Consider the following 17,572-nt stretch of genomic DNA (forward strand, 5'->3'; position numbering starts at 1 on the left):
TTCAAATAAATGAACTCAATGAGATTAGTTCTCAAAATTTTATTGTACAAGTTGAAAAAAATGCCTGGAAGTCTTTAATTCCCTTGATATAATGGCACGTCACACCAGGGGTGGCTTGGACTGACAGCTCATCCACATGAAGCCTTGTATAAAACACAAAAAAACATTACAAGATTGCTAGAACACAATGTGTAAAAGGGAATATCTGATATCATACAGACAATACATTAAAATCAAGCATGGAGACATGACAATGATCAAGACTGGAGAATTGTACTCATACCCATGTAGGTGGATGAAGCTGAGGGCAGAACATGCACATACGTGTTCATAGATATGAGGTACTAGTCTTGCATGGTGTCTGGCTGAGTCCACCACAGAGTTGGAACAGAATTCATCCATGCAGCCTAATTGCAGTCTCCCGGTACTACAGTGGGCCCCCGTATATCTTTGATTCATCTTTTTTTAAGTTTAGTGTTGTTGACTGATGAGATACTGCTGTCTGGGCTTGTAGTGAGTAAGTGAGTTGTGTTTAGAACTATACAGGTACAGTTATAAATTGTCCCTTGTTTGTCTACAAAGTAAACAAGGGCTTAAACCTGGATCATGTTTGGAGACAAGTTTTAAAAATATACATATGGGCATTTCGATTACCTAATTTCTATTTGATCCAACTGGATTGTGGATGTGTAGCTAATCTTGTGTCACAAGCTGAAGCGTTGTCCTTGGTCCATGCCTTGATCACAAATCAACCTTGCAGCATATCTGTGGCAAAACAAAAAGCAAATGATCTGGATTGTGGATGTGTACCTAATCTTGTGTCACAAGCTGAAGCGTTGTCCTTGGTCCATGCCTTGATCACAAATCAACCTTGCAGCATATCTGTGGCAAAACAAAAAGCAAATGATGTTCAAACTATAATGGATGACACAGCAGTTGCTGTTTGATCGAGTAAGAATGTATTCACGCTGACGACAGAATGAGCCACGCAATGGCCCTTTTCATTGCTGAGTCAGCATGTGAAGAGTTAATTTAGCATGGTGTCTGACTGATTTTACTACTTCAAGTAAATCAGAATTCGGCCATGCGTTCAAACGTGTTGTCAAACTGAAGTCAGCAGTTAAACTACTTAAACTGTATTTAATAATGTCAATGTGGCAAGTAGGCAGCACATGCTAAAGCTAACGGGACTCGTCGTCGGTGGACATTTAAGTTAGTTTCCCCCCTCTCAAACCTCATTTTGCTTAAAGTCTCTGTAGAGTATTAACACAAACCTGAAACCAAGGCTAGTGTTCGTTTCCTCGTCGCTTTGCTGTCTAATATTTGATTCCTTCTTCGTCGGTTTGATGGCAGTCGTCGTCCATCACTTGCGGCCCACAAATGCGGAAGAGTCGGCAGCAGACCCCGGACCCGAGATTCATCGTGGCCTACCACCGCCCTCACTGGCCATTTTACTCGGTTTCCTCTTCACTAATATGTAGTGGACAAATCCCGTGTTGTTGCTCGGAGCTCAAATTTAGCAGGAAGTCGTTATTTTCTACGTTCAATCGATCATTTACCAACGTGCCTGTCTCACGTGGAAACGCCATGGTTCCCCTACTATCTTTTTCTTCTTCTGTTGTTTATTGGCGGTTGGCAAGCAGCTTTTTGGTGTCCATTACCGCCACCTTCTGAACAGGAGTAAGGAACAGAATCTAAATCGAACCCTTTAATCTATTCATAAGAATATAAAATATTTTATATATGTATATATTATATATATATTATATATATTTAATATTTTATTTTGTATTCATAAAATATATATTGTATAAAAATGTCCAGAGTTTAATTGTAAAATATTAGCAGCATTGAATCTTTTAGTTTCCTGTTTAAACTGGGAGGAGGTGCACGTTGCCAACAAGATGATACGTGATTGGCCAATTGTTATGACGCCACAAAACAACCCCTCGACAGAGGGGGCCGTCCCTCACCGGCTTTGCTGTGATTGGTGCAGCATCATGTAACAGTTCTTCTTCTGCATTGCTCCATCAGCTATCTGATGTCGGTTTCTGTGCGACTAAACACACTTCCTGCTGATTGTGTATTTTTCCAAACAATCGCTGCTCATTTCCGTAAGTACTACAACACGGCGTGTTCACGTCTTGTGTATTTACTCACTGTGCCATCTTCGTCTCAACGGCTGGCGGTTATGGAGTTAAAAGCAAGCTTCAAGGCTTATTGGTAACTTTGTCAGCTGTTTTGCAGCAGTGGATGGCGGTTTACTGATTGACATTAGTCAAGGCTGGTTGTAAGAGCAACATCTTGTGGTGCAAATGTGCTTTTTTCCTCCTTTTGTATAGATTTGCCACCTAAATAGGTGCAAACTAGAGTGAATGGGGGGTGACGCAATACTGGCAGTTGATGTCCACCGCGGGCCCCCTTCATATGTTTTGCATAGGCAGTCCGCACAGCATGTTATGGATTGTGTGTCTTTTTTGTTTAAACATTTTGCCACTTTAACGGATACCAGGCATCAATTGCAGTAATTGCTACTCAAAGGAAGATGGAACATATATTTTTTACATTTGGTAGTGCTCAGTTAATAGTATTTGATTGCATTAACTCTTTTTTTTTATATGGATATAAAAATCCACCAATTGTTTAACAAAAAATATACTTTGTTTGTCACCATTGACATAATGTATGGTACCCATTTTGTCATTGTATGGTCATACATTATTAAAAAAAAACTTAAACTATATTATGGAAAGCAGGAAGTGAACAAATGTAACAGTTACTGATTGTAAAAGTACCAGATGGAGGGGTAGGATTTAATAAGCTTTGCTTCTTCCTACTCCTTTTGGACATGTGGAACTGTGAACCGATTATGTGATGCATTCAATTGTAATCTGATGCATGTTCAAATGAAATTAAACCATTAGCATTACCGTTACCATTAGCTGACTTTTTAGCCAAGAGGCCAACCAATAACAGGACAGACATAGACAACCAGTCACAATATAAAATGTAAAGCATCAAAACAACGTATATTTTTAGGATGTGGAAAAAAACCCTAGTGTAAATATGATAATTGTGTGGTCTTTAACTCACCAGTATGAACTCTTGTTCTTTTCACAGCATCATGTCCACGATGTCACAGACAATGGAACTATTTAGGAGAGCAGACGCTGTCTGTTTCGATGTCGACAGCACCGTCATCAAAGAAGAAGGCATAGACGAGCTCGCCAAGTTCTGCGGCGTGGGGGATGCCGTCACTGAAATGTATGTCAAAGTATTTACTAGGTGTAGAAGTACGCCTTGGCCCCCCTGTATGATGTTATGTTTTTTTTTTACATTTTAGGACTCGTAAAGCCATGGGGGGTTCGATGACTTTCAAAACAGCCTTGACTGAGCGCCTGGCTATTATCAAATGTTCTCGAGAACAAGTCAACAAATTGATCACAGACCACCCACCACAGCTGACCCCAGGTATCAGGTAAGAGTTCACATCAATTTTACATTGTGGACTTTGCTTTGTGCACGGCCTTTCCTGCAAAATTTGAAGCAGAAAATTGACTCGTATTCTATCATCCATGGGATTACCACAATAAGTGAAATGAAGGTCAGCATGATGAATGTCCTTATCCAGGGAGCTTGTGGACCGGCTACATCAGCGTAACATCAAGGTGTTCCTCATCTCAGGCGGCTTCCGTTGCATTGTTGAACACGTGGCCGCTCAACTTAACATTCCTCTAGATCATGTCTACGCCAATCGACTCAAGTTCTACTTCAATGGTAAGTGTCCTTTTGGTCGGTACCAGTCCAACCGCTCGCTCGGTCAGCTGGGATAGACTCCAGCTCAACAATGACCCTGGAAAACAAGCATGTTAGGTTAATTGGTGACTCCAAATTGTGCATAGGTATGAATGTGAGTGTGAATGGTTGTTTGTATATATGTGCCCTGTGATTGGCTGGTGACTAGTCCAGGGTGTGCCCCGCCTCTTGCCGAAAGATAGCTTGGATAGGCTCCAGCATACCCGCGACCCGAGTGAGGATAAGCACCATGGATGGCTGGTTTTTTGGCTTTTTATGTTACACATTGCAATTTTGTACACTTTTACACACACCCCCACACACACTTATTCTGCCCTCTTTTTTTTAGATATATTTTTTAGATTTAGATACAACTTACACGCATACAGAAAATGTCTCATTTCTATCAAATATTGATATTCATAATCCATCATAACGATCACTTATTTATTCATTTATCAACATAAAACGTCTTTTGTCTTCAATTACTGACACCTTGTGGCCAATGTAGAATTCTACATCCTCTACTACAATGCTTTGTATTTTAGTTCTTTTAGCAATTTTTATGCTTATGAATGCTTAATTTAGGACAAGAATATGAGAAATGTAGTTAAAAAAATTTTTTTACTAATAGGCCGTGTTCAACCACGCAACAGTGACAATTATACTACATATTATCACATACTACAGTATTAATTGGCCCTGTACCCTAGCAACCGCCCATGAATGATACGGGAAAAGGCCGAAATGATACTGTGTCAAAACCCAGGGCAGTGATACTGACAAAATATAGAGTTTAACCATGTCCAGTATCAGCCCCCGTAGATGTCCACTCAGAGCGCGCTGCTCTGGTATCGTGCCCGTGAAACAACCAATCAGAGAACAGCGTACAAGCATGAACACAGTGTTTGTTTTGCTGCCCAAACTTGATTAATAGAACTTTAATTGTCAGACATTGATAAGATAAGACTGTTGATAAAATATTATTGTTGAAATATTTTTGCAATTATTGTGTTTACACTGTTTAGATATAATACATGTGATAAACTGAAAATTTTCTGGAAACAAAATGGTCTTTTGATTAAATAGTACGTGATAATAAGCTCATGATTAAATAGTATGTGATAATAAGATCTTCACATGGTTTGTCTGGTATCAGGCCCAGTATCATGCCCCCGCGTGCCAGTATCAGCCAGTCTCGGGCATGATACCTGGCCTGATACCAGACAAACCATGTGATAACCTATAAGCACCATGTCATAACCCCACCACCATAGGTCACTAGATCCGCAAAAACTGTCACATTTACAGTATATTTTGAAATATATATTCCCATCTCATCCGCCATCATTTTAGTAAGCAGAGCATATTAAATCCATTTTTGTGTGTTTTTAGGCGAGTACGCCGGATTTGACGAGAGCCAACCCACAGCCGAGAGTGGTGGCAAAGGAAAAGTCATCAGCATGTTGAAAGAAAAGTATGGCTTCAAAACGGTAGTGATGATAGGAGACGGAGCCACTGATCTAGAAGCCTGCCCCCCAGCTGTAAGTTTCCTATTTTATGTCTCTTGCGTTTCATAAATTGATGTTGGACGAGATCATGACAGATACTTCCGATGTTTGTTCTTCTTTAGAGCGCTTTCATTGGATTTGGCGGCAATGTGGTGAGGCCACAGGTTAAAGAGATGAGTATGTGGTACGTCACAAGTTTTGGAGAGCTGTTGAAAGAACTGGAAAAGATTTAAGGATAGTGTTGTTTAGTTTTTTTTAACTAATTTACTAATGTTATTTGCACCTACGAGTGTCTCTGATGGTTTTATCCATTGTGCATACATCGTTTATGTCAAAAGATGTTTAATTACGGACCACGTGTACTTTAGCGAGACCGTTTTTTCTTTCTACTGTGCTTTTCACGGTCTTCATTTGTCTATATAAAAACATACTAAAAATATTGACTGTCGGTTTGAAGATTTAGAAAATTATTTTAGTAGTACATGCACTTTTTCTTTTCCATCAGAGACTTACAACTCCGACATGACGGCAAGTGCAATGAGATTTTAAAATATGAACTGAATTGTAGTCAGCCAATGAAGGAAAGTCTCCAGCGAATTAAGACCATAAGCATTAAACAGTAAAACTGTTGCTTGGACTTCTTTTTAATCTGAGGTGTGGTTCTTTGCCCATTTGAGCAAACAAAACACATGCGCATTCTTTTTTTGGCAAAAATTGGATATTACAATATGTAGTGGCATGATTGCCCATGATGTGGTTTATCAACACCCCCCCGATGATATCTTAAGCCTTGGTCACAACTGGTCCTACCGGTAGAAAAAGCACAGAGTGTGTGTGAGTTGTAGACTGGCTGCAAAGGTTCTTTGTGATGTCACAATGTACAGGCGCTTTTGTTCTTTTCATATGCCTTTGCACGTCGTCTGTACAGCAAAACGTCGATATTTTTGTACGTCACACCTGCAGACTCTTTATGTGTGCCGTGCACCTCATATACGTAATTAGTGCACGTTCAGGTATTTCAGATGTAACTTACTCCTTCATAGTCATGAAAAAAATTTGAAAATAAAACAAACAAAAAAAAAACTCAGACAAAAATCCTACATCCAGTTGCGACCTCGGCTTAATTACGTAATTACGATAATTACAACTGTTAAACAAGGCATGCTTAATTCACACGAGATTTACATACACAAGGAAATGTCACAAGAACTTCTTATAACATCTCAAAAACGAAACTGGGGGTGAAGGGGGGGGTAGCAAAAGAAACACATTTCAGTCAAATATAAACTTTTTCCTGATATGTTACAAATGTTGATACTTCGCAACAGAAAGTCATAATCATTGAGGTCTTAGCGATGAAGGTGACAATAAATAAAAATCCACGGTGTTGTCCAGTGAGGACCAGCAGTTGAGAGCATCAGACAGTTTTTTTGTTTACATTTCAAATACACACTGGTAGATTTGAAACTCGGTGCTCTTCAGTGCGTAGCTGATTTAATGACCTTTTGACAACTCTATCTCTAAGGCGTCATAGAAATATGACACTAAACAGTATTTAGTTACTCATGTCTGTTGATTTTTAAAGCCCTTCCACCCCATGCTATGCTACGCCACTGTGCCAATCAATGAAAATGTAGCGCTTACTGCTTATAAGCGGTATCGTTCACTGGGTTGACCAATCCTCAAATGACAATGATATAAAGAAAAAAAGGGGTTGTTTAAGTCATAAAGCGATGATCTCGTTCATGTGGGGCCACAACGTGACTCGTCACTTCAGTGGCGACGCCTTGGTGGGGATCATAATCCTGGAATCCATATGCTGGATAAGAGGGACTGTGGGGGGAAAAGCGTAAGCAACAAGTATCAGCAATTTTGTTCTTGTCAGTTAGGCTCAAAGTCTTCAGACATTGATTTTCCGTGCACTAAAATGTGAAGTTGCCTGGAAGTAAAAGTACTTAAATATCGAGGATGCAGTTTTTTTTTTTTGTTACCCACCTGTATAATAGACCACCTCGTGCCAACCTTCCTCCTGCCATGCACCGTTCCTTGTGTCTTCTCTGGATTGAAGGTCTTTGTAGGCTACAAGCAACAAAACCAATTACAACATTGCTGTGATAATGAGATAATTATGTCTATAATAAGGAGCATGTGTCTCGATTTTACCCCAGAGGTGATGAACCATGTAAAGGTTGCCGATCTGTGAGAAAAATCCTCCTACAGCTTCCCTGTTGTGCTGGCGTAACCCAATAGCTCTTGCCCTGCAAAGACCAACAAAACCGGAGTACAGTTTTATCCAAACAAAAACTCAAACTTTGTACTAGATGGTACTGGATTTGCTGAAAAGGACGTAAAAATGCTCTTTCATTGATGAGTCACTACAGGATAATCTTTTAGGGTGCCACTTAAGCAGAAATTAAACTTAGCACTGCTTTGGTGGGTCTCACCTGTGAGGCACAGCAGCTTGACAAAAATGGAGAAAAACATTTTTCAAACCTGCTAACTTTATACTTACTGTTTTTTCTCAGTGAACAAGAGCATTTGCTTACTCAACTGCAAAGAGTACTCAGTATTTCATCAAGGTAAGCCGCTTATTAGAGAGTAGGGTTTTAGTTAGTGTCAAGTCATTATAGTAGTACTACAGCGGTACCTCTATTTTGGTACACCTTTGTTTTCGAGTCACCACGACTTATGTTTCGATAGTTATGTCATATTGTTTGGCAAATCCAACTTTGAGTCGTTCTGACCCCCCCAGGTATGCACAAACTACAGTTTGAATTTTACAACTATCAATAAAAAGTTAAACTGGTTATCTGTATCAGTCTTGAGAAGCAGGATGTATCGACTTGAAAAAAAAAATAGGTGTATCCCTAATTTAACGGTTATTCTCATACGGCACCTGACAAACTAGTCTGTGTAGCCCTGTACTATGTATCATTCTGTTGACTCAGATGCCCAAACAAAGAATGCCTTGCGTTGGTGACTCAGTCTTATGTCGTTATTAATACCCTGAGTCCAACTGTGTTTGTAATGTGTGTTTATGCCTCATGTCATCCTCCCACACCTCGTGTGTGCAGAAAATGGCCTAAATGCATTCAAAAATACTGAACACTTCCATTGCAATGTCCATAGACAATGCTAATCCCATCATAATTATTGACAACATTATTGGCTGACAACTGATAATGTTTAATGTTTCAGAAAGCAAAAGCTGCTCCCCTCCTTACTCGATAACTGATTGCATTACACAGTTACATAAATGGTGACCTTCTGGCCAGAATGTTGGACCTTCATTTGTTTGGTAATTAAACACGTTCTTGGTAATGTTACACGTGCAATGAATTCATGCTGTCTTACCAGTAATTGCCCCACTCAATCATGGTTCCTGGCTGGAGGAAAGAAAATACATTGGGATTAGAACTCATACATGGGTTTGCTGCGATTTGGTTGAGGGGAATAAGTATTTCATCCCGGTGAAAAAAGTGGCTTAGGAACCCTTATTGGCAAGTTTTTTTGTGGTTAGTCACCAGGGTTGCACACATTTTAGAGGAGATATTGATCAGATGTTTCTATCTTCATGTTGGACAGTAGAGATGGTGTTGTTGCAGTCATATCTATAGAGCTCAATTTTGGTAACCACATCATTCAAGTTTTGATTGGCAAACATCGTGCACAAGTCTTCTTGAGCAGTTGGACTTTGCCAGCACGCAAGGATCTCAGTCTACTATAGGGAAGTGTGTTAGGTAGTATGTGCATGTGACTGGAGGACAGCTACGTGCTACTGGAAGTCCTGTCAGAGCTCTACCAGACAAAGCACTATCACGTATCAAGTATTGAAAAATTTACAGTTAATCCATGGGATCGGTATCGTCCGATTTCACTCATGGATTATCTGTATTGAAATCAGCAGCATAAAATACTGAATGGAACATCCCTAGTAATTAGTAGTGTTCAATGAAAAGTAGTTGGTGGACAATTATTTAAAGGCGCAGTGTTGTATTACAGACAGCAGAACAACACGTGATATTTTAACATTACTTTTAAGAAAACCACAACATAACAGACTTATTTACCTGAGTCACAAAACATTGAATGACATTTTAACAGTTGTATTAATGACCTTTGAGTTTAGGTATTTGGATGTGTTGCGTCACAAACACGGATTGGACCAGCAGGACTTCATCTTTATTCTTTTAACACTCACCCTGAGTTGGTATGACCTGAGCTCATAGATATTGGGTCCCTCTCTGGGTACCGGTTCATTCCAGAAACTGAATTCCAGCAGAAGCTGGTTCCGGCGAGACAGTAGCATTTTACCACGCTCCTTCCTGTACTCTGTGAACTCCTGCATCAGTGACAAATATTCATCAGTGCAATCCAACATCTGGGTGATACTGACCCGATGGGAAAACACCATGAGCATGACCTCTGACCTTGTTCTGACGTAGCTTATTCATCACCTCAGTCAAAGCTGGGTAACCACCTCGGTAACGCCACAAATGAACTGAGCAAGAGAACAAAATAGAATGAGTGAAACCTGTTAACTGAAAGTGATTGTGTCTTAGTCAGGAAATTGACTGCACCCTAAGGCTGGGAATGTGAAGAAATACTAAACGTGTGAGGGGTGGGGTACACCCTGAACTGCTCACCAGTCAGTCAGTCATAGGATACAATGCAGTCTAGACAACAACCATTCAGTCCTATGGACAGTTTAGAAGTTGATCTAACATGCATGTGTTTTGATTGTTATATGTTCATATTACTTTTAGATGTCAGATTATACTAATGCAACTTCACTTCTTTAAAAGCAAAGTAATAAGGCCTGAATAGTTAATAGCTCCCTCTGCTGGTTGCTACCAAATAGTGAAATCCATGACATCTCATGATAGAGCCTATACAAGGGATTCTCAACCAACAGTTACTCACAAGTTACATCAGCATTACAAATATATTGGAAATAATGTACATTTGTAGTAATATTAAGTAATATTTTAGTCCAATACGGTATATTGCCTAATGGTCGATACGGTAAGGGCGCCATGGCCTCAACATTATGGGGGAAAAAAAATCACCATTATAATTATGTTTAAAACAAATAAAAAAATACATCTGCTTGGTTTGACTTTACAATTGACTTAAGTTCAGATTTGACAACCCCTGGTCTATACAATGCACAACAATATAGCTTCGTCGAAAATAATGTTATATGGTCAAATTCCCTAATAATGTAGCCATTTTGAGAAACAAAAAAAATGTTTTTATAAACACAAACATCATCGTATTGGTCTGAATTTGGTTCTACCTGAATGTGAAAGTTAGTCCTCTTATTATCTACAATTCTAATTGTCAATCATGCATGTAGCTGTGTGGACTGTTCATTAAAAGAAACTGTTGCATGCTAAGTGTGTAAAATACCTACAGTATATTACACAGTATAATTGGTGGTGCTGATGTAAATAATCCTACCAGCCTGGTCCTGTTCTCCATACCAAGTATTCCAGGTGCCCACCAGCTCACAGGGGTAGTACTTATCAGCATGGATGGAGGGCAAAACATCCTCACTGTGACAAACAATACACAATTCACAAATATATCATCCTGCATTAGGTTAGAATAGCCTTACATCTATATTTTTAAACTCACAATAACATGTCTTCCTGTTACATGTCCAGTCACGTCTAAGATTTCAGCGCCTAAATAGAAGCCAACTATAATTTCTTGCTCTACAGACATCTACGGTATGTGCAGATGGCTTGTGACATAGCAGCTCCTTAAACACTTCACAAGAATAGACTGCACCGGTTTATTTTTACTGACTGCAGCGCTTGGCCCGCTCTTCCTGGCACTTCTAAGTAACACTCAGCAACATAATTAAGGTACACGCGTTTGAGATTCAACTATCATAGATGAACACTTACCAGAGCTTGTTGTATGCATCAAGGCACTCTGGCTTTACATTATGGACTGAAAACAAAGGACAGCTATGATTATTATCCCAAGGGTACTTGGATATAGGGTTTGTTAGGAAACTTAGACTTACACTGGATTTTGTAGAGGTTACTTTCCTCGTTTTTGGTCAGTAGAGTTGAATGTGCATCCTTTCTAGGATCAACTTTCCTGACAAATAACGATTTGAACCAACTGTCTTCTCTGTTGATGCCGGATGTGGAAAACACTCTGCAAACAAACATGAGTCGTCATAGTCAAATGCTGGAAGGCAGACACATTTTATGACACCATTACATGCACAAATGTTGACCAAGAAAACCCCCCAAAACATGTTAAATATGAAATATTAAACACAGCAGCCCACTGACTATTTCACTAGAATCACTAGTGTTTGCTTTGTAGCATCCATAGTCATTTTTCATGTACCAAATTGACCTTGAGCATCTGACAAATAACAGCAGAACTGAAACTGTTACTGTTTGTACAGAGCCAGCAACTACATCTAGTTAATCTTCTAATTTGGCAATATGTCATTCAAATTTAAGTGTTTTTCATGTAGTTTAGTTGAGATGGACCGCTATTCAACATTGTTTAGCACGTCCGGCAGCTAGCTTGCAATCCCCCCCCCTCACACGTCTCCTATACGCCGTCGATGTTACTAAATCCATACCAAACTTCATAAAACAATAAAGTATTTATTAAACGGTGATGACCAGCCGACCTGTTCCAAAGGAGAAGCTGTCCGGCTGTGTGGGCTCCGCTTTTAGCCCGGCCCAAGCCGCCGCTCACTCTCTGAAGGACTCCTGACGCCATCTTTCACACAGGATGCAGATGCTGTTCTGCACACTGACCACCAGATGGCAGTGAAGCACCGTAGCGCTCATTATTTGACGTAGAAGGAGAGCGTGTGCCGTGGACCACAATTCTGTGACGTATGACAAATGTCACCGTTTGGCCTAAAAAAAACCAACTAATTATTATTATTATTACTGCATTAAAAAAACACACACCTTCCATGTAGGAATAGCGACTCTAGTGCTATAGTTCAATTTTCTCTGTTTTTAAGAACAGATATAAAATTAGCTTTTTGTCATAGCTTAAAGTTATAGGATACCCTGGGTTTAGCATCACTAATACAGTAGTAGTGCTTATGCTAGCAGTAGCCGTATCCAGTTGAGGCAGATGGCCACCCTTCTCTGATGTCCCTTCCAGATAAAGGTCATTTTTCTTCTTCCATAATGTTGCCAAATTGCTTAGTCTTGTTTATCTGTCTCTTTCTTAAATAATTGTCATGGGTGAAAACTATGCCATAATATATATTTATTATTTTTATGCAATGCCCTTTGCAGTGGACAACAGTATCTACACAGTATATGGAATCTATAATATACAAGTAAGTATATGACAGTACTTACAGACAATCTGCAATGAAAACATGTGCATTCATTTGATTTATTGTGGCTCACTATGCAGCACTCTTTTGAACAGCGTACAACATCATTTCATTGTACATGTGGAAATGTCTCATTTACCACTGGAAGTTGTTCAAGAAAAACACGCTGACCTTGTTCCACTTCATGCACAGGGCCTCTCATTTACATCGGTAGAATTGATAGAAATAATCATGATTGTGATCTATGCAAGTGAGTCACGAAGCGTGACGATAAACTCAAAGTTGTGTTTTATTCAGGTTATCCATTACACTTGTGCTTATTTGCGTTGAGAGAAATACTGCATACTAAAAGTGTTCACATTTAAAACAACATTATACTTCAGATAATTATCCATCTTTCCTCTTTTTTAACTCTTCATTAGGTTCACAGATGAACTGAAGCCTATCCCAGCTGACTGCATGGTCGGATTCTCCAGTTAATCTAACATGCATGTTTTTGGGAAGGAGGAGGAGGCCCGAGGAGGCCTTCACCGTCATCACTGTGCTGCTCTTTCACAGTTATCTATATGGAAAAGGTATGGTTTTCACTCATTCTAAAATACAGTCTGGATTTCACTCACTTCAGGCCCAATATTGACCACAGTACGGAGTACTGCACAGTAAAGACTTCAGGTCAACAATCACTCCACAAACAACAAACGGACAGCTGAGGGCGCCACTACACAATGTGTAAACACTCATCACTTAGTATCTGTCTATTAATATTAAATGAGAAATGGATGTTTAACTCACAGCACATACAATAACCAATGACTATGTGGTACAGATTTATAGATTTGTAGATTATTTACATGGAACATAGATTCATAGATGACAATGAAACTAGAGCCATGAATTGTGGATATACAGACAGAAGGTTCCATCCATCTATTTTCAAAGCCGTTCATCACTAGGGTGGTGGGAGTATGCTGGAACCCACCCCAGCTGACTTCGGGCGAGATGCAGGGTACACCCCGGACCGGTCAACAGCCGAAGGGCTAACAAACAATCATGCACACGCACATTCATACCTATGGATAATTTGGAGTCACCCATTAACCTAGCATGTTTTTGGAATGTGGGAGGAAACCGGAGTACCCACACTGGCAAGTGGAGATTCAAACCCAGGTCTTCCCGATCTCCTGACTGTATGGGTTAGATGCTAACCACTCATCCATCGTGTGGCCCAACCATAAGGTTTAATGTTAGAATTCCACTATAAACAAAAAAAACAGGTAAATTGTTGTTGAAGAAAATACTATTCTGCTTGCCCTTGAGCAAGGCAGTAAACCCTCACGGATTAAAACAAAGTACAATATTGTAGTGTTGAAACACCAAAGTTGAACACAAACCATTCCGGGATGCTATAGCTGACCTCTCTGTCTTCTGACTTGTGATTGGAGGAGGGAAGGAAGGAACAGATCCAGATTCTACACGGACAGATTCATTTGTCTCCTCTGCCAACGATGCTGGCTGACCTACTGTATATGCTTCATTAGATAATAGTAATAATAATAATAATAATAATAATAGCAATTTTATTTAAAATTAGACCGACATGTGTAACAGCGGTCATTCCTGCAGTCCAGCCATACATATGGCGGGCTCAAAACCAGCGACAACTGAATCATAGTTAAGTCGAGGTCAGGTTATAAGTTGATATACTTGAAATAAATGCATTGTGAAATACAATATGTGAGTTGTGGATACAAGCATTTTGTTAATATTCTGGTAAAACAAGTATATTGGTTTTGTTTGGCTTGAAATAAGCTATGAAAATAAATGTTCCAAATATGAGTAACACTTGGCCATTTTTATTTAGTAAAAGTAGCTCTCACAAAAGTAGCTTCCTAATATAACCAGTAATTAATTTCAACATTTAAACTTCACCTATGTGATCGGTGTTGGTATCAACCTATTTCACTCATGGATAATGGTATTGGCTGCATAAAACTCAGCACAATTAAGATTGATTTATTATTTGATAGTATGACGGTGAAACTAACAGGGTTCATATTTCCAAAGCCTTATTGGCTTCAGGAGAAATGCCATATGGACGTTAGTAGATGTCTTTGTCTGAAGTTCCAAAACATGAATCACAGAGCAGTGAAACATTTTTGAAAAAGTAATTTGTCAGTGTGTCTGGGAATTGTAAGAATTCTACATTGCTTTTTTTTTTGGAGTGATTTGTGTTCGGCAGGAACATCCACTTTACGCCTGCATTTCAGGAGTTGAAACAGCATCTAAAAGGGTGCCTTGTTGTACTTATTTCCAGTGTTATTATGTCATTAATTGCACCTCACAAAACTACACAAACAGAGCAGAGTGCTCACAACATCGCTATTAATCTGAATGGCCTGATCAGTATGCACTTGGGTGTGGAAACATTTCACAAGGGGGGCTCATATTAGTAATGGGAAAAGTGAGGTCAGCCCAAAACAAAGCAGTCTTAATGCACAGTGCATATACTGTGTAACATTACTGGCACAACTACACACACTAAGGAGCAAACTTCAGCATTTCCCAAAGACTTCAGTCTTTCTTCAGTCTAAAATTTGCTCATTTGTTGAGATAGTTTAATGGGACATTAAACATGTTGGCGTGTATTTTGGCAAGCAAATATTTGCAAGCTCAACCGTACGCATTTACGCTTCCATTTCAAGCCAAGTCTGCTAAAGCTATTGATAAAGGCATACTGTACATAAGGCATATAATGGCATATTATCATGCTTTTAACAGAATTAGCAAACAATCTTAGCATGTAACATTTATTTTGACCTCTATAAAGTCATTAAAACACATCATTAAGATGGAGCCTTTTATGGATACAAGAGAGTTGTTATTGGAAGTAGCAGTTAATGGAAGCGGAATATACGGAGCGTAGAGGTGTCTTGGGATTGTTTGCAAATTGTTCCAAATTATACTAAGAACAAGGTCAAAGTAAAACTCACAGGCTTCTTGACCTTGGAACACAAACCTTGGATTTCTGTGATTACGTTTATTTTATCACAGGTATCCCATTTCTCGGTAGAAATTATGTCATGGAGAACATTTTACTATTGGATAATGAACATCCTCTACTCGTTTGTGGGATTTCTTCATAAAATGTCATGTTCAAACTGGTAATTTGCTTTCCTGTTACTCTGCAGTCCCTTAATATATTCTCAGGTTTCATTTTTGGACACAATAATTTTGTGTAAAGCAAGGCTTAAAGAAGAGCAGCTGTGAAAACAGCAGACATGAATCCTTCAGTAATGCAGCAGAACACCATGAATACCATTCATCAGTTAAGAACCTTTTGTGGATAAATCCTTCACCCAAGCCTCTCATTGCGGATCAAATGTTATATCTCAAGCCATATTATTACAATTCTGCAGACATCTGCAAATTCTGTTCACATGAAAATTCAACAGTTGGGCTTATTCGACAAGATAATAGATATTAAAATGGGCATAGACTGTACGATTTTACAAGTCTTTACATTTCTACTCACACTATGAGGATATCGCCTATGATAGAAACTCAACATGGTCATATTGTATAATATAAAATGCCAATGCTAATAACAAAAGCAGCTGGCTTCTCTTAACTGTATGCACCTTTGTCTCTGACAATGAAAATGACAGGCTGTGTTCTTCTACAAGTAAAGTAGCCTAGTGGTTAGCATGTTGTCCATACAGTCAGGAGATCTGGTTTTGAATCTCCGTTGGACCTCTAGGTGTGGAGTTTGCATGTTTTTCCCATGCGTGTGTGGGTTTTTTCCAGGTACTCAAAAACACATTCCAAAAACATGCATGTTAAGTGAATGACTCTTAGTGACTCTAAATTGTCCATAGTTATGAATGGCAGTGTGGATGATCGTTTGTCTAGATGTGCCCTGTGATTGGCTGGCCACCAGTCCAGTATCTACCTTGCCTCTCACCTAAAGATCAGCTGGGATAGGCTCCAGCATACCGCCGCAACCCTAGCAAGGACAAGTAACAGAATATGAATGAAAGTGCATACACACGTAGAACTCTATTTTCATACCTGCGATGTACCTGCCCTGAACGGTGCAGTCCGACACGGTGCGGCGCAGATAGATAAACACATAGCCATACCACGAATCCACGTAGAGGAGCAGTACCACCCCTGCGACGGTGGAACCTGAGAACTGGATAATAGAGTAGGTACATCCACATCATGTACTGTAGAACAAGAGTACAACATTTTAAACATAAGTCTGAAAAATTGGACTTTGCACAGTCTCGGATTAAGAATTGCAATCATAACTATCCTTCAGTTTTACAAGGTCACTGTCTGACATGCAATAAATTAATTGAATGATTGTACATTACGACTGGTCAGGAGCAGTCAATCATTCCTTGTTTCCTCCCAATGCACTGCATGACCTAAGACGCCCAACCCGCTTTAAAATCAGCCCTGATCTAATTGAACTGGCCAACTGTGAATCTGGCTTGAAATGAGCTGAATTCACAGTTTATGCCTAGAAGAAAGATCACTCACAATGAGAATGGTAGACTCTTAAAATGCAAATAATGCAAAATCTATTGGCTTGTTTAGTAAAGTAGGCTAGTCTTGAAGGATGGGGAAATTCTGATCTTTGGGAGTTTAATCTTGCAGTCACCCTCTGCCTTCTCTTATTATCTTTGGCATTACAGTGACCATGCATGGGATAGAAAGCTCTCCAAGAAACACTGGTGACTTGTGAGAAAATACTTTGTGTAGTGTCTCCATTCCCTATTTTGTCTGGGTACCTCAGTAAGTACCACAGTGGCACTGAGACATTTATTATATCTGATAGAGCAGATTAATATGCTGAAAACATTTAATGTTTTTCCTTGGATAATGTAATATAGATATGAATATGCCAAGAATTACAAGAACA

At 39.4% G+C, this 17,572-nt stretch overlaps 3 protein-coding genes, 1 long non-coding RNA gene and 2 other non-coding genes across 9 annotated transcripts in view; 2 read left to right on the forward strand and 4 right to left on the reverse strand.

The window, feature by feature from the left end:
- Positions 1–9: 9 nt before the first annotated feature.
- Positions 10–1,634, reverse strand: LOC131134632 (uncharacterized). Its single transcript, XR_009131432.1, has 3 exons — positions 1,275–1,634; positions 655–882; positions 10–143 (listed from the first exon to the last, which is right to left on the reverse strand). It is a non-coding gene; the product is annotated as an uncharacterized LOC131134632 (long non-coding RNA).
- On the reverse strand, positions 270–404 carry LOC131135145 (small nucleolar RNA SNORA15). The gene has a single exon (XR_009131535.1). It is a non-coding gene; the product is annotated as a small nucleolar RNA SNORA15 (small nucleolar RNA).
- LOC131135144 (small nucleolar RNA SNORA15) lies at positions 956–1,088 on the reverse strand. Its single transcript, XR_009131534.1, has one exon. It is a non-coding gene; the product is annotated as a small nucleolar RNA SNORA15 (small nucleolar RNA).
- On the forward strand, positions 1,113–5,936 carry psph (phosphoserine phosphatase). 3 transcript variants are annotated; one of them, XM_058080121.1, is made up of 6 exons: positions 1,113–1,212; positions 3,121–3,264; positions 3,344–3,478; positions 3,632–3,777; positions 5,191–5,339; positions 5,429–5,936. In XM_058080121.1, the coding sequence occupies exons 2-6, from the start codon at positions 3,125–3,127 to the stop codon at positions 5,537–5,539; spliced, it is 681 nt and encodes a 226-aa protein (XP_057936104.1). In that variant the 5' UTR covers positions 1,113–1,212; positions 3,121–3,124; the 3' UTR covers positions 5,540–5,936. The 3 variants fall into 3 exon arrangements, with proteins under 3 accessions (XP_057936104.1, XP_057936103.1, XP_057936102.1); XM_058080120.1 differs by lacking the exon at positions 1,113–1,212 and adding an exon at positions 1,967–2,114; XM_058080119.1 differs by lacking the exon at positions 1,113–1,212 and adding an exon at positions 2,096–2,223.
- Positions 5,919–12,124, reverse strand: nipsnap2 (nipsnap homolog 2). The gene is made up of 10 exons (XM_058080117.1): positions 11,974–12,124; positions 11,344–11,480; positions 11,222–11,267; positions 10,770–10,864; positions 9,737–9,807; positions 9,508–9,648; positions 8,661–8,692; positions 7,470–7,564; positions 7,302–7,385; positions 5,919–7,139 (listed from the first exon to the last, which is right to left on the reverse strand). The coding sequence occupies exons 1-10, from the start codon at positions 12,063–12,065 to the stop codon at positions 7,075–7,077; spliced, it is 858 nt and encodes a 285-aa protein (XP_057936100.1). The 5' UTR covers positions 12,066–12,124; the 3' UTR covers positions 5,919–7,074.
- Positions 12,125–12,191: 67 nt separating this feature from the next.
- LOC131135052 (fibroin heavy chain-like) overlaps positions 12,192–17,572 on the forward strand; it is a 74,684-nt gene continuing 69,303 nt past the window's right edge. For both annotated transcript variants that reach the window (XM_058080859.1, XM_058080858.1), the window contains exons 1-3: positions 12,192–12,470; positions 12,602–12,645; positions 13,068–13,220. The gene's annotated coding sequence lies outside the window, so the exon portion shown is untranslated. The remainder of the gene's footprint in view (positions 12,471–12,601; positions 12,646–13,067; positions 13,221–17,572) is intronic.

Source organism: Doryrhamphus excisus, chromosome 8 (assembly GCF_030265055.1).
Source record: "Doryrhamphus excisus isolate RoL2022-K1 chromosome 8, RoL_Dexc_1.0, whole genome shotgun sequence".
NCBI classification, from domain to species: domain Eukaryota; kingdom Metazoa; phylum Chordata; class Actinopteri; order Syngnathiformes; family Syngnathidae; genus Doryrhamphus; species Doryrhamphus excisus.